The sequence below is a fragment of the Haliotis rufescens genome, unplaced genomic scaffold (genome assembly GCF_023055435.1).
Source record: "Haliotis rufescens isolate VD_foot unplaced genomic scaffold, xgHalRufe1.0.p SCAF_1, whole genome shotgun sequence".
Lineage (NCBI taxonomy): Eukaryota > Metazoa > Mollusca > Gastropoda > Lepetellida > Haliotidae > Haliotis > Haliotis rufescens.
The window spans coordinates 32,176,961-32,193,422 of NW_025963779.1; the positions used below are offsets into that span (position 1 = coordinate 32,176,961).

A 16,462-nucleotide genomic window follows, 5' to 3' on the forward strand; every position below is an offset into this window, starting at 1 on the left:
TAGATAGCATTTAGTCAAAGCTGAACAGACAATTTCAGACATGACAAAAACGTTCATAGAGAGAACAAGCAGTGTCCTCAACGCTAGTACATGTGAGTGTATGTGAGAACACTAGCACATGACCTAGCAGTTCATTTTCAGCTTCATCAATGTGCCATCGCAGAGTTCATGATTAACCAAAAAGAGCAGGACATTACAGTTGTCTTGCTTAAACTGTCCTGCTGTCCTCAGACTCATTATAAGAAGTGGTGATAATATAATAGGGAGAGCTTACATTGTTGCTGGTGTCGGCCACGACCAGGAGTATGGGGCTGTCCACCTGACACATGTCTCGGTACAGGGTCTTCAGGCTGAAGCCGTGCAGATCTGTGCTGTAGATGAGATTCCAGGTGTACCCGATGGTGCGAGCAGGCATGTTCTGGGACAGCTGCAAGGACACAGGGAAATGTTAGCTCAGTGTGAGCTCAGTGTTTGCTTACTTCTAGCTCAGGTAAATGTTAGCTCACTTCTAGCTCAGGTAAATGTTAGCTCACTTCTAGCTCAGGTAAATGTTGGCTCAGTGTGAACTCGGTGTTTGCTTACTTCTAGCTCAGGTAAATGTTAGCTCAGCGTTAGCTCAGGTAAATGTTAGCTCACTTCCAGCTCAAGTAATAGTAAGCTCACTTCTACCTCAGGTAAATGTCAGCTCAGTGTTAACTCAGGTAAATGTTGGCTCAGTGTGATCTCGGTGTTTGCTTACTTCTAGCTCAGGTAAATGTTAGCTCAGCGTTAGCTCAGGTAAATGTTAGCTCACTTCCAGCTCAAGTAATAGTAAGCTCACTTCTACCTCAGGTAAATGTCAGCTCAGTGTTAACTCGGTGTTTGCTTACTTCCAGCTCAAGTAATAGTAAGCTCACTTCCTGCTCAGCTAAATGTTAGCTCAGCGTTAGCTCAGGTAAATGTTTTCTCAGTGTTAGCTCAGGTAAATGTTGGCTTGGTGATAGCTCAGGTAAATGTTAGCTCAGTGTTAGCTCTGATAAACGTTAGTTCAGTGTTAGCTCAGTTAAATGTTAGCTCAGTGTTAGTTCTGATAAATGTCAGTTCAGTGTTAGCTCTGGTATAATGATAGCTCGGTGTTGGCTTGGGTAAATGTCAATTGACTACTGCTTGCCCAGGTAAGTCATGGCTCAGAGTTAACTCATGCTAATATCAACTCAGGGATTTTTTAACCAGGAAATTTGCAAAATCAAACAAATTCTAAATTATTTGTAACCACAGGTCATGAAAGGGTCAAATATATAAATACACAAAACATTCAAGACATTTTTTTACACCATAAAGAAATACACTATGCTAAATTACACAAACTGATTCAGGTAAGGTAACATTGAACACATATAGGACTTTTACAGACTTTATTAAATTTCTGCTACAATGTATTTTGCTATACTCTGCTGTTGAACATAAATCTCAATGACAAACAGTAACGTGAAAGCACTTTGACCTTTCTTGATCTCACCTAATGACCTTCACCCTTAGGAGATTACAGCCAAGATTAAATAAGTCACTAAGTAATTGACGAACAGTTGTTTTAAGAAAAATATTTTGTTTAATAGCCTAATAACATTAGAACAGAATAGCGCAAAGTCTCTTTATAACCGATGTCGAAATCTAGACATTGACAACTGTTATACACTGTCATGGGACATTCCTGTTTCAGGGCCATGCTGGTAGACCTAACTGCCATATACCTCCTTCCCCGGGGGCCTTAACATTCAGCAGTTATGAGATTATGGGGCACATTACTCAATGCTTCTGGACAATGAGTACACCTGGTTTCAGGTCACTGATTCTAGCAACACAACAGATATATCAGAACACAATGCTGTCATAATATAAATTGCATATCTACCTCAATAAGTTGTTCCTCTGACAGCAACTTGGATTCCCCAATCATCTCTGGCAGTTGGAGGGTCTCCTCTATATCCACAGTTGACATGCGCCGAATGGCTTCCTCCTTGCTGATGATCTGCAACATCCATCATTGTGTCACATCTGACAATCAAACCTCCCACTACCTGCTACACAGTAGGATTTCAACAGTGTCGGACACTTACAACAATCAGTCGATAGTTCAAAGAACAGCAGAGAAGAAAAAGCAATATCCAAGCATGGACACAGCTATTTGGTAGGAATGGGGTGCATTTTTATTTTATAATTTGTGTTGGGATGTTGTGTAATTTGTTGAATCATCAGGGTCTTACAAGACACAGAAATGTGCATCCAGTATGCACAAATGTGTAGAAGAGTCGTAGAAAAAAAGATATTGCATCCCGAAGGGTGTACAACAATGCTTCTTTGTATCAAATTCATAAGAAATAAAAAGGTCCTGTAATTAAAGAATTATCAAATCTCATCAACCACCAGTTGTCATCCTATTGTTCTCCAGTCGGGATTTCTCATACACAGGGATGTGAGAATATCCCACAGACTTTAATATAATATCCCAGGGATTTCATATAATATCTTGGGTTTTTTATTAACACAACTTCCGTTTATACTGTAACATATGAATGTTAATGACACCTTAACCTGACCACAGTTTAGTTGTGTGGAAGATGTTCACAGATTTGAACCCATGACCAGCCACACCACTGTGCCACCCTGTCTCCAATATGTATGTAAAGTTTCTGGGCTAACATTTTTGCCTGTGGCAGCCACCACCAGAGGAAACTAAGCAACGGACTTATTTACACCATGGCATGGGCAGGGATATGAATTATGATGAAATATCATATACAATGAATATACAATGGTTATGGTTCATTTGCGAGTCTTTACCTCCCAGTCCTTGCGGATCTTCTGAATACTGGCAAAGTGTTCATCTACAATCTCCAACTGTTCTTCTTTCAGCTGATCGTCATCACTGATGACAACAAAGCCACGTGTCTCTGGATCAATGTCATCTTCATCTCCGTAGATTTCAGGGGTCCATTGGACGAAGAAAGCATACAGCTGGTCCACTCTAGAGACAAACACGTCAACAGTTACATTCATTTTTATGTCAAACTTTTAAAACTAAAAATTCGGCCTCAAGACCATGGAGAAATAACTATTCCCATAAATGGACACTGTTACTTGCAATTCAGGAAATACAGTCGTCTAAAACACGACATAATTAAACAATTATTTACGGCTCTGTTTGTTATTTACCACATGCTAACCATCAACAGATGTTACAGAATTTACGCCCTCTTAGTTAACTGTATCTGTAGCCATATCTACAAACAAAAATTTTTATCTCACAACTGAACTGAAGCATCACAAGGTCTCATGATTTATATGGACATTTTAAAACAAAGACATACTCATCATTTGATTTAAATACGAATGGACAATGCAAGAATATCAAACAAAATTAATCACTTTCAGACATATATTACATGTACACCATAATACATGATTTTGAAGTTACCAATAAAATTTCGACTTACAATGCAGAAATATTTCAGTATAGACATGCCCCCTCCTAAAGGTATGCGTTAACAAGCGTGTTCAACTTAGGTCATGAAAATACAAGGTGTGAGACATGATATACTCATGTGCAACTTTCCCCTGTAGTCGAGTCATGTCAGCATGTGTGTTTGAAGGCCAATTACCATACAGACAGCATTTTCACTAAGTCTCCTGCCCAAGTTCTGTAAGGCTTCTTTGAATGACCTTCTGGTGTACCTGTGACTGCAGTGATGTTATGTATTATAATGATGTGTTGTATAACTATTTGGTATAACTGTGTTATGGTGTGTCACCAGCTGTTGGTCATGATTGACAGCTTGTCAGCTCTCTTGTCAATAACAGGTCCATATAACCGTTCCCTGATCCACTTCTTCAAAAGGAGTTGACAATCATTACAAATTTACATCTTTTCACACGTAACCACCAGAACTTAGAACAATTTGCTTCCATCATCTTTTTTTTTCCACAAATGCACCAATGTTGAGGAATCATACTCAGATCAATCCCATTAAAATCAGAACTGAGGACATTCCATTACAGGTCAAGTCAGATGGCCTCTGCAACCTTTGATCAATGAAATGACCAACAGAAAGACAACATTACTTAATCAGAATGCAGCTTTCTCGAGCTTAACGGCATGTCAGAACGGCAACTTCCATTCCAGACTATGCTTTGAAAAATATTTTGATTCAAATTTTGAAAACTGGACAAAAGATGATGACGGAGTAAGCACATACTCCGAAACGTTGTGTTCCTCATAATAAAGAAGTTGCCATCCATATATTCTTTTCCTTATGGACAAAAGAAATTCTGGAATATCTATTAAATGGCCGCGATTGTATGGCAGTTCTTTCCATGGTCTATATTAAGTTTCTTCTGTCTCTTCAAATGTTTATCCCATTAAAGCCTGTAACTGTCGTCCAGAATGCCCCATGTTAACCAATCCAAGGTTGCATGCATAGAAAACACATTCAGACATTTACTTTCGCGATCTCATAAGTGATGCTCTGATTGGTCGGAGGATAGATAGTTCTGACAGGTTGGTTGGTTGGTTGGTTGGTTGTTTATTGCCGCACTCAGCAATATTCCAGCTATATGACGGCGGTCTGTAAATAATTGAGTCTGGACCAGACTATCCAGTGATTGACATCAAGAGCATCGATCCACGCAATCGGGATTGATGACATGCATCAACCAAGTCAGCGAGCCTGACCACCCGATCCCGTTAGTCGCCTCTACAAGCGTCAATTATGTACTTATCTTTTAATCCAATTGTCATGGTAATCTTTATTGACAAGAAAAAACATCCTGAGTGGACACGATTTAAAACATGGCGGCACTTCTTGGTTACATCAAAAAATGCCAATTAAAGTCAGATTACAGGAATAAAAGCGGCTTGGCGCAAATATCCAAGCTTTGAGGTAAGTGGACAGGCTAAATAGTGATTGCTGCATTGCCTAATAATGTACATGAACACTGTACATTATTTGTCACAATTGTTATTGATCATTGTTGGTGAAATACATTAAAATTTGTCATCAAATACATGTGTTGGGCTCTTTGAATTTCTTGTGTATGCCATCGTATTGCTGTGTACCTAGATGCTGTTACTTGATGTGTTTGGGTGTTCATGCCTCGTTATCTAGAATGTCCGAATATCTCAAACTTATGACATTCTCGCTAGGTTTGAGATAATGGGGTTCAACTGTTTGTTGAGACCTACTACTAACGACATGTACAAAATTTGACCAATTATTGCTGAGTAATTGCCACAAAATGCCTGTTCAATATGGCTGTCATGGTGGCCATATTGAAACTAGGATTCAAACCTTTTGAACAAATTGAGGTGTCATCATTGGTGGGAATAATTTCAGCTTCATTGGTCAGGTGGTTTCGCATGACAGATGACTTAAGCTTAAGTGGTGAGGTGAGGTGAAATGGGGTTTAACGTCACATCCATATTATTGCACTTATATAGCGACATGCATACGTGTATGTGTGGCTGCTTGTACTAGTCTGGACTAACGCAGATTCATAGTGCTAGCTCACTGAGATAAAATGCCGCAGTTTAACATGAATACCCCTCTCAGACACAGTATACTGACTCCGGGCCGACCAGTCCTTGTTTTAGCCCCTTCATGCCGAGCGCCAGACAGGGTAACAACAAGTACCATTTTTTTTACGTCTTTTGGTATGACATGGCCGGGAATCGAACCCCGGGCCTTCCGCACTCCCGGCCGACGCTCTACCACTAGACCACTGAGGTGGTCTGATGACAGAAGACGGAAAACAGGCCATGACATAAGCTTACTGGACATTCAGTCAGGCGGGTGAAGGATTGGTTACCAGGAACAGAGATACAGGTCAGTCCCATGACACAGTAGATTAACGGCTAGAATATTGATGAGACCTTAACAAACAAACCAACACACAAACAGTAGATCAATGTATGTATGCACAGACTCACTTGTCTCTGGGGATGGAGAACCAGTATTCCGGCTTCTTCTTGGTGGCCCTGTAGGACTCGATGGGGCAGGTCTGGGACACCTCCTTGTTCTTGGGGTGCCCCACCCGCAGGCAGAGGTAAAGTGGGGGGTCCTCAGACCGAGCAGCGGGCCGGGCAATCAGCTCTGTCAGAGGAAAATCCTTGTTATTTACTGCTTGAACGTAGCCATTAACTTTGACAATCGTTAATAAATTATCCATTATTGTTACTCACAATCAAAAGAAACAATCCTATTACATTTATATCAAAGAGGTAGGGAGGTACATCAAATCTTCTCTCCTTGTCTGTTAATTCAAATATATACACTTCAAAACCTCTTCCTGTTATCCCCAGGCAACAATACATTATTTGCATATCTCATAATAAAAAATCTGATTTAATATTCAACCTATATCCTGCAACATATATAAGTGTCAAATGGTGTGAGTCATCAAGAAGTAGAATGCTTGCAGCACATCTCACTGAAAGCATGAGACAGGTGGATTTTAAGCAAAATGTGCATGGAAGTTTATAAAACGGCTGAGATCCTGACGACCACTGGTGTGCTAAGCAAGAGAAATCAATCATGTAACAGCTTGTATACAACAATAAAACCATGCACACTTAGGGTCATCATGAAAACCAATCTTGGTGAAACAGACACATTAAGAGATTCCTGCACAAGTTGTCATACTGAATCATGCACTGTACTTCCATGCAAATTCAAAGACTTGATTTTTCTCATTGTCTGTAATATCTGTAACAAATGTATGTTCTATAAGAAACCAGTCTTCATAGTTTAATTAACTATTTTTTTATACCATGATTTGGAGCAAAAAATAAATGACATCACAATGTACATATATGTATGTATAGCATATGTTATGAATAATGTTTATTACTTATCAGGCGCATTGTGTGCAGACAATTCTACATTAGCATATAAACCTACTGTAACTCAAATTTACATCTACAAATGTCTTTGAATCTCAAATCAGGTGGTGAAGGCGACACATTTCATTGTGTTTTGACATCCTCCAAACAATACGGAATAGGTTCTGATTTACCAATCAGGATCTTGTGGCTATCTCCACAATCAAGTTGATCGACACACAGCAAGACAGTTCCAAACTTGAATACATTCATCCCTGATTTAAATACCTCAATGAAATAGTTAACATGGCTATTGACATGGCATAGAAAAATATATGGTCTACCCTCTATCTCCTTAAAACAAATCAGCCTTATCTGTTGCATTCTCTAGACCACCTAACTCAGGATGATTAACCAACGTTAGAGGTAATGGATCATGGAAGGTGACGTGATCAGAAACTTGAAGCATTTAAGGAATAATGTGTGTGAAGATATAATCAGATTACCGTATTCAACATAGTAAGCGCTCTGCTCTAATAAGAGCCCACGGTGATATTTGATAATATACTGACTGGTGAACAATCCCAATTAGCACCCCTTCCGATTGATCAGTGTACACAAGACTTATTTATTCATGCATAATACTCACTCATATGTTATATGCACCATTAATTATGGACATTTAAATTCTGGAAAATATACATGTCGTGTAAAATACTTTTCTTTTGTATCATATGAGGCTATCAGCATAAACCACAATATTACCGATCTTTCAGCTGGTTTTTTTCTTACCAAAACTATATTCTAATCAGAGCCCCCTTTTTTCTAATTTTGAGAGCCCCCTGGGCGCTTATTACGTCGAATACGGTAATAGGCAATATATAAAGGGAAAAGTAAAAAGTAAAGTTTTTGTGATACAACTCTTTCATAGTTTTAGTTACAAATTTGATGAAATCTTCAAACCTAATCAACCAAGTTATTATTATTTATCACTGGCACTACATGCACACTTTTGCACTGAAATAAATTAATCCATATAGATATAATTTGTAGATGTTTCTTTTATTCAGATTTATTCAGATTGGTTCACGTTACATGGTTGCAGTACTTACCAGTTGTTATTAATTAGCATGCACAGATACAGGTAGGTTAACTCGTACTCAAAATAACATATCTCCACACACACGGAGTGAAGGACAGAATGACAGTGTGAATAACTGAAAGAGCAGAAACTTTCAAGAAAATCGGAATGGAAGCCTCGAGTCCGATACAGTGAATGACAATGTGCAGTCAATACAGCCTTGATGCATCAAGATAAACATTAAGCCTAGCCGTCATGCATTTCCTTAAAAGTAATTTTCACTTCAGAACATACAAATAATTGTCAGAGGCACAAGTCTAATAGCTTTATTCAAATTAAAAGAATTTTCCATTGCATGAGGAAGTGAATGAATTGGATTCAACATCACGTTTCAGTGAATGAGTTACAAAACCCAAGTCATATTGAAAGAAATAGTCCTAATCAAATATTAATGTCTTACTTTCACAGACACTTTAGGGATATTCTTTGTTAATACAAGCGGTTTCAAATGGTTATTGGGAAAGACTCGATAAATATATTAATGACAGACTGGTGTTTCCACCAATTTTTGTCCGGGTCTTCTCAAAATACTTATATATTTGGTAAGCATGGTATATATTATCACTGCAGTGTCAACTCCGGTTAAAACACACTTTACAAACCATATACTGTAGTTTCAGTAACAAGTTTAAAAAATGCCACAACCCATCAATCACTTGCAAATTATGATACAACTTTATTCCACGATTTTGAATTATTTACCTACACACGAAGACACTGGAATACATGGGAGTTGAGGCACAGTCTACTGTTTGAGAAGAAGGGCAACAAACAGGCCATGGGTGGAATTCAAATAATGGAATTCAAGTCATTATAACAAGGCCACTGAATTTTTCTTTTTCAATTATTTTTTCAATTAACATATCAAATCAGCAGTTCTGATTATATATCCTAGAGTATACGACATTTCTGTTCCCACCATTTTTCTCATGCTCATACATAGGGCATGCACATGTAAAAATATTCCCTTGAGGAAAATACTCTATAAGCACAGCTGACACAGAATCAGACCTTCTATATCACATACCTAGACCTGGAAAGCAGAGAAGATAAAAATGATATTTTAAAATACTCCATGATGCAAAAGTTTCACAATATCAAATTGCATGACATCAGCAGATAAATTAAGTGCTAATCTTCACGGCCAAGTCATGCACAAATTCAAATGATCATTCATAAGTAAAGTCGAGCTGGATATAGTATGGTTAAGTTGATACAAAATAGTAATGAGTATGGGAAATTAATTCAATATGTATCATTGGTTAAGAATGACTACAAAAAAATGAAGATAAAATGAAACTTCTGAAAACAAAGTGCTACTTAGCTACCACTTACAACGGAATGTCAATATTTATTGTTAACATGTACACTACAACAATAATCATTATACAGGATCACATATACCTTTTGTTCATATGACCGAGCCGACAAAAGGGGTGTTAGAGGTGTACATGCAAATGATTATCAGCAACTAATCAGACCCCAGATGATGATTACCACACAATTACCACAAAATTATCGCAGTCTGTGCCAAAAGGTCCACTAGCCCGATGTTGGCTCTTCGCATCATTTTGATAATTTTAGTACGATCTAAAGGACTTTTACTAGACTTGGCTTCAGACTCGTGTCTAAAGTCTGAGACAGTATCAAGTAGTTATTTTTAAGAAGCATAAAATGCTTTGTCTTGTCTAAGAAAGACAACCAACAGCATTACAATATTTTCCACCCTCAATATGAATCAGTGTGATTGTCATGGTTCTAAAAACACCGTTCAAAAACCAAATATATTTCTTTGATTGAAATCAAACTCCAAGGAAGACAACTCATACTTACTATCAAATGTTTGAAACAGTTCTGGTTTGTCTTCCAGTTTGATGGCACTTTCCACCTCTAGGTTTATCAGATCAGGATGTGCCGTGGTTGTGACGGACATGACTGGTGTTCTGTTGGCTGTCGTCACTACAACTTCATTGATGTCATCCAGGTTGATACGATCCTCAGAATCCTTTCGGAACAATCCAGTTGCGTAGTTGACAAAATTACTCAGATGTTTGGCAGATGTCTGAAAAGGTCTGAACCCTCCATCTGTCTGATCCTGCACTTGAGATTCCAAAATGGCTGATGAAGCAGACATGTCTGCTTGTTGTCCGTCATCTGATTCCAAACTGGTTCCTTTGACATATGCTGTTTCATCACTATTTTCAACAAAAACGTTCTCAATTCTTGATTCATTTGGATTTTGGTTTTCTTGGTGTACTCTCTTCGACTCTGGATCAGTCGTTGATTCTCCAGTAGCTGCATTGTTCAATATCACAGATTTTGCATCCTCACCAGAGAGTGTTAAAGACAGTTGGGGTTCATCCTGAGAGAGAGAAGTTTGGGCAAGGTCGGAAATATCAGTCGTTAGGACAGAAGCATCTCGATCCACAAAAGTAATTTTTCTTGACCCTTTATCATCTGTCACATTTGCATCATCACTAAAGCCTTCATCTTCTGTCACATCCGTTCCCACACTGGAAATCTCAGAAATATTTTCAGGAGCTGTCAGTTCGGTCACAGCACCAGCTGCACCTTGGTCATTGAAATTCTCATCACACTTTGCACCCAAAACTCCTTCCAAATCCTTCTCAAACTTACTCTCTACTTTATCCAAACCATCAGCAATTTTACTTTTAACTGCTCCCATTGTGTCGTCAGTACCTGTTTGGCTACTTCCTAAGTACTCTTCAGTGTCTTTACCAGTATCCTCAGCACTGCTTCCAAGATGAGCGCCTGCTTCTGCAGTTGTTTGTTCTGACTCACTCCTCACAGCATCTTTAGATGCAGGCTCTGTTTCACCCTCGCCAGGCAATTTTTCGTTTCCATTCAAATCTGGCGATTCAATATTAACACTCTGATGTCGCGATATCACACCACACGAACAGATACTGTTAGTTTCCGATTTCAAGCTCTCTAGTGTGGAGGATCGACTTGGATGACTTGGATGACATAGATCACTCAGCACTGTTCCTGGGCCTGTGTCTACATGGTCTTTGGACTTATCGTGCAGTGAGGCAAAAGCCTGGTAGAGGGGACAACCCTTGTCGTGGTACACTTCAGGCCGTGGAGATGTTGCTCGGTCCTCACTGAAACACCAATCAGAGCTGTTAGTGTCTCCAGTATAGTCTAGAAAAGCTTACTTTCATTGAACCTTAATCCATATGCAACAAGGATTATTCTATGCATAACATACACATAAGTATGGAGATCTAACATAAATGTGGTTTCTGTTATGTTATGTTTTGTAACAGATTGACCTTGTTCCTTCACATGCACACACGCACGCACACACGCACACACGCACGCAGGCAGGCACGCACGAACGCACACTCCAGCTATATGACGGCGGTCTGTAAATAATCGACTTTGAACCAGACAATCCAGTGATTGATTTTATGAGCATCAATCCACGGAATTGGGATCGATGACATGCTTCATCCAAGTCAGCAAGCCTGACCACCCGATCCCATTAGTCGCCTTTTACAACAAGCATAGTCGCCTTTTACGACAAGCAGAGTCGCCTTTTACGACAAACATAGTCGCCTTTTACGACAAACATAGTCGCCTTTTACGACAAACATAGTCGCCTTTTACAGCAAGCATGGGTTGCTGATGTTAGTAATCAGTATATAATATGATGATTGCAATTAAACATAGCATATTTTGTTTTAATTTCTATTTTTCTCTTTGGCAATATCTTAAGTTGCTAACATGTGTTCATAAAACAATAAAACAATTTGATCTTGCCTTAATATGATAATCACTTTTAATGTAGGATGGTCTTCAATCATTAACCATAGCATGCTCACTGTCGATCAAGTTTTAGTAATGGTGACATCTTCCTCCAAATATTATATTGCATGAAACCATTTATTTACATCCGACTCAAATACAAAGCATCAAATCACTAACATCACTCATTAATATCTTCTAACACATAAGAAACAAAAAGTATTGACATACTTTGCATTGCATATGATATAAATAACACACTGTTATATGCAGTATTACTATAGTCAAGATATGAAATAAACTAATTAAATCTCAGTGCTTTTTTCTCTTTAGAATCTCCAGTGTCATTTTAGTCAGAATGAGGAAAAAGTTGCCACAACTCAAAAATGAAACCTTTTAAGTGATTCTATAAATGGTACAAAGTTTATAAGACAATCCTTCACAAAAAAAAAGAAAAAGGGATTCTTCTAAACTGAAAACATCTTATCGAATCCAAAGAAGACAAGAAGAGTGAGAGAAAGCTGCACACTGCAGTCCACAATTTAACAACCACATCCTGACAGCCTGTTATAACAGTTTGAGCCAGCCCAACCAGTGTGGACAGCAATACTCCATGCCATCTGTGATCCAATACACTCAATCAGCCAGGTAACACATGGTAACCTCCTGACCCTCACAAGTCAGATCTTATGACGAAGCATGAGTTTTGCCAGGGATCAGCCCCGAATCCCTAGGGGCAGAAGGAAGGCAAGCCATCAATACAGGAGCCATTACTGTCGGGTGCTTTGTATAGAGACTATGCAGTATAGTGAGAGAGCCAACTTCCTACAATTAAGGATGGGCTGTAAGAAGTGTAGTGTAGAATCAGTCAAGTTTTAAATCTGGAGTTGACAAGGAAGTACCTTAATTCACAGCTACCTGATTCCTCCACATGGCACCCTTTACCCCATGTTGGGGCTGGGACGGGTAACTCGGGTTGGGTGGGTACTGAGCAGGACCCCGATACCCACAGGACTATGCGGACCCGTGGTTAGGTCTTAGTTATAATTTACAGTCGAACATGGTTAAAACTAACAAGGACATTGTACTGTTAGTTAAAACTAGTTCAAAAGTCCCAACAGCTTAACAATATATTATCCAATATTATCCTATAAAGCTCATGTGCTTTACAAATTCGGTGTAATGAATGCATGGCTATATGAACCTGATATTTTACCCCAAAGAGACCTACAATTCAATAAACTTACGTGAGTAATGATCAAACTGGTCAATTAATGTGAGCCACCATGTAATAATCCCATCAACTCTACACTGTGCACGAGTAGATGAATGAACTTCACAATACACAAATGATCAATTAAACCACAAATGTATATTGCTCAACCAGTCCTTGGTCGCAGTGGAAAAATAATTACAGCAGTACAACAGCTCCTGGTGGGATGATTATCTGTTGTCAATAGATGATCATGTAGGAGAGGAAGTACCTACATTAGGACAACCCACTCTTTCCACATGTAAGTGACATCATTAGGGGCAAAGAATAAAATTAAGCAAATCATAAACAAAATATAAATTCACCATAATGAGCTACAAATGAAGTAAAGAAATATGACAAACTACATCCTTATCCACAAAACATCAGGAAATTAAAGAAACAAATAATTGGGTACCCCTTCTTCTCTCTCTCAGGAAAAGATGGACTGACTGGTCCAGTATAGATCTGACTGACCGGTCCAGCATTTAAACATCTGTGGACAATCAGATACAACTCAGTCACAAGCAGGGTTATCAGTTCCAGCCTGAGCAAGGCAAGCTGGCTGTGCAGATGACAAGATGTCAGTAGGCTTACGCAACACCACACTCACATGGGAGGGGATCTCAGTCCCCTCCGGTGATTGGAGGGTCACTAATGGCTTTTGTTTAGGAGAGTCTTGTAATTAGGAGCAGGGTCCCAGACTCACAACATTCAGGAGGACTATTAACATTTCTTGGTGGATGACAAGTGTTGCTATTGTGTAGATGGTAACTCTGCAGTAGGCCATTTTGTGGACTAGTAAATACAAACATATGTCTTAACCTGGGGGTGACTATCTGGGGTATATCATGGACACTTAAAACGATATATAGGGTACATGGGTATATTAACCAATCCAATGGTATGGTGATGATTAAATATTATTGCTATCCAATTGCATACAACTATTTTAATGTGGTGACTGTCCCCCTCTTCCTTGGTTCACATCAAGATCAATGTAACTTTCAAACAGGAAAGTTTTTTTTGTATATGATAAAGTCCCCTAAATAATTGTCAATTATAAACCAAGGCCTTATAATTTGTTTTAAATGTCATAAAAGGAGAACTTCTGTTACAATATTCACTGCAGGCTAGAGTTCATGTACACATGTATGTGATGCCTGCGTTCAGTATATATACACGGGAAAGCCATCTGAAAAGGCTACATTGGAAAATTAAAGATTTGTAAATTTTGGGTTTTTTTAAATTTGAAATTTTTCAAGTATGTTTGTACTACTTGTTTACATAAATACTTGGAAAAAAACACACAAAAAACTGTATTTCAAAATTATACCACACACAAGAAGTTCAGGAACACCCAATTCTTTCATATTAACTATAGTAATATGGAAGAGGTGGCGGTCCTTAACATCTTTGGAGTAGTATATTTGGGTTATGGTGATTTCTTTTAGGTATTTTCATAAATACACAGCTTGTCTTGAGCTTTGTCACTCACTCTAAAAAACAAAAACATATCATCAGTACAGTATCCTGTGACTTGATCAAATGGCTAGGGGACTTACTTCATGGATTACAATACTGTATATGTTCCACAAGGCTGAGATGTATCACAGAAATGGTAGTGGTAACTTTTAACACTGAACTTGAAATTCATTAAAATCTATTACTTTAATTAAAACCCTTTTAAGAGATTGTACTATATCAATTCCCTTTCAAACTTTGAATTAACCAAATAATTTCCAAAAAATTAAAATCATCCTAAAAAAATACATCACCCTTTTCTTTTCCTGCTGCCAATCCAACTGTAACACTTTGGGAAACCATGTTTCATGAAAAATCTCATTGTGGACATTTGTAAACAGATTTTAACAGAGACAGTGATCAAGCGTGCTGACCAATGTCAGTGAAAAACGTGTGACTGCTATCACTGTCCGATAATCCTGGCTTACACCACATGACCTATGATTCACTGTCAGTTATCAGACTACAAGTAATGAGAGTTGTCTCCCCTGGGACAAATTGGCTTAATTTTGCGTTCCCTGTGGTGCCTACTCTTTGTATTGTAGGGCACATAATTCTGAATAAAAATATTTTTATTGTTTATATGGATATAGAAATATCAAACATTTTTAAACAGTTTTTAAATAATCTGACAAAAATAATGAACTAGCTTTTAATTATATTAATCATTTTTTATTAATTGATAAATTGACCTCTAGATCTCTAACAAAAATAGATAACTGTTAATTAGGAGAATTGGAAACAATTGTGTGTCTGAATGTTTTAAGCCAAACTGCATATAATTTGTTGACTAAAATTATTTTTCACTCTTTTTATCTTAAAACTAAAGACTCATTATCACAATACCTGTATATCATTCCAGTGGATTATACAACTAAAACGAGGTGTGTAGCTATCTTAGTCAGCTCTACTTAATTTAGGAAAAGCATAAAATTTACTTCAAAATATCTTTAAAAAAATATTAGCATTCTTTTCATCATTTCATTTGATATTCATAAAAAAAGTATCTTCATAAATTCACAAACTTTTATTGTATTCTCATATTGAGAAAAAAACTTCAATAAGTGACATTCATGGTGAGTTGTCATTTGCTGATTCAAAACATGAAAAAATTCAACCCATATTGCCAGAAGGTGTTTTAACAAAACCACAAAAAAGACATGGTCTAGACATATGTGCAGCACTCTTAGAATCAGCTACACTTCCTGGTGGTACGGTGGGTGCTATTCACCAGGCAAAACCACAATTACTGGCGAAATGTACACACGTCATTAACAGTGGGACATATCCTGGGTTTTTTTAACACAAAAACATATTTATATACTAAATTGAGGTATGTTCGGGTTTTTGGGTTTTTTTTTTCAAAATTAGGTACTTTGATTATCATTTTTAACAAAACTTTTGCCTTACCTGATTTCAGTTATTCCAGTTAACATTTAATTGTTTGTTTGTTTGTTTGTTTGTTTGTTTGTTTAACTCTGCATTCAGCAATATTCCAGCTATATGATGACGTTCTGTAAATAATCGAGTCTGGACCAGACAATCCGGTGATTGACATCATGAGCATCGATCCATGCCCTTGGGATCAATGACATGCATCAATCAAGACAGTGAGCCTGACCACCCGATCCTGTTAGTCGCTCCTTACGACAAGCATAGTCGCGCCATTTACAGCAAGCATGGGTTGCTGAAGACCTATTCTATCCCGGATCTTCACGGGTCTCCAGTTAACAAGTGCATAAAGACACAGTGCCTTACAAGATTCCTGTCCCTAATCATTATCAATAATCTATACATCTATATTGTCTTATCTAGCTTCTCATTCGTCTCTTATCAAGGAGGATATAAAGATAGGAACATTCATGTGAAGGACTTTGAAAAGCCATTATGCAGCTAGCATTTGGCTTCATGCTACTCCTGA

General features: G+C 38.0%; 1 protein-coding gene across 7 annotated transcripts in view; it reads right to left on the reverse strand.

Moving 5' to 3' along the window:
* Positions 1 to 16,462, reverse strand: part of LOC124110953 (oxidation resistance protein 1-like) — a 136,463-nt gene that overhangs the window by 11,453 nt on the left and 108,548 nt on the right. For 6 of the 7 annotated variants that reach the window (XM_048394834.1, XM_048394829.1, XM_048394824.1 and 3 more), the window contains 6 exons: positions 9,828 to 11,119; positions 9,022 to 9,027; positions 5,963 to 6,125; positions 2,821 to 3,004; positions 1,892 to 2,008; positions 275 to 427 (listed from right to left, as the gene is read on the reverse strand). In XM_048394834.1, coding sequence (XP_048250791.1) covers positions 275 to 427; positions 1,892 to 2,008; positions 2,821 to 3,004; positions 5,963 to 6,125; positions 9,022 to 9,027; positions 9,828 to 11,119 — 1,915 coding nt within the window. The remainder of the gene's footprint in view (positions 1 to 274; positions 428 to 1,891; positions 2,009 to 2,820; positions 3,005 to 5,962; positions 6,126 to 9,021; positions 9,028 to 9,827; positions 11,120 to 16,462) is intronic. The other variant, XM_048394820.1, reaches the window with a different exon arrangement.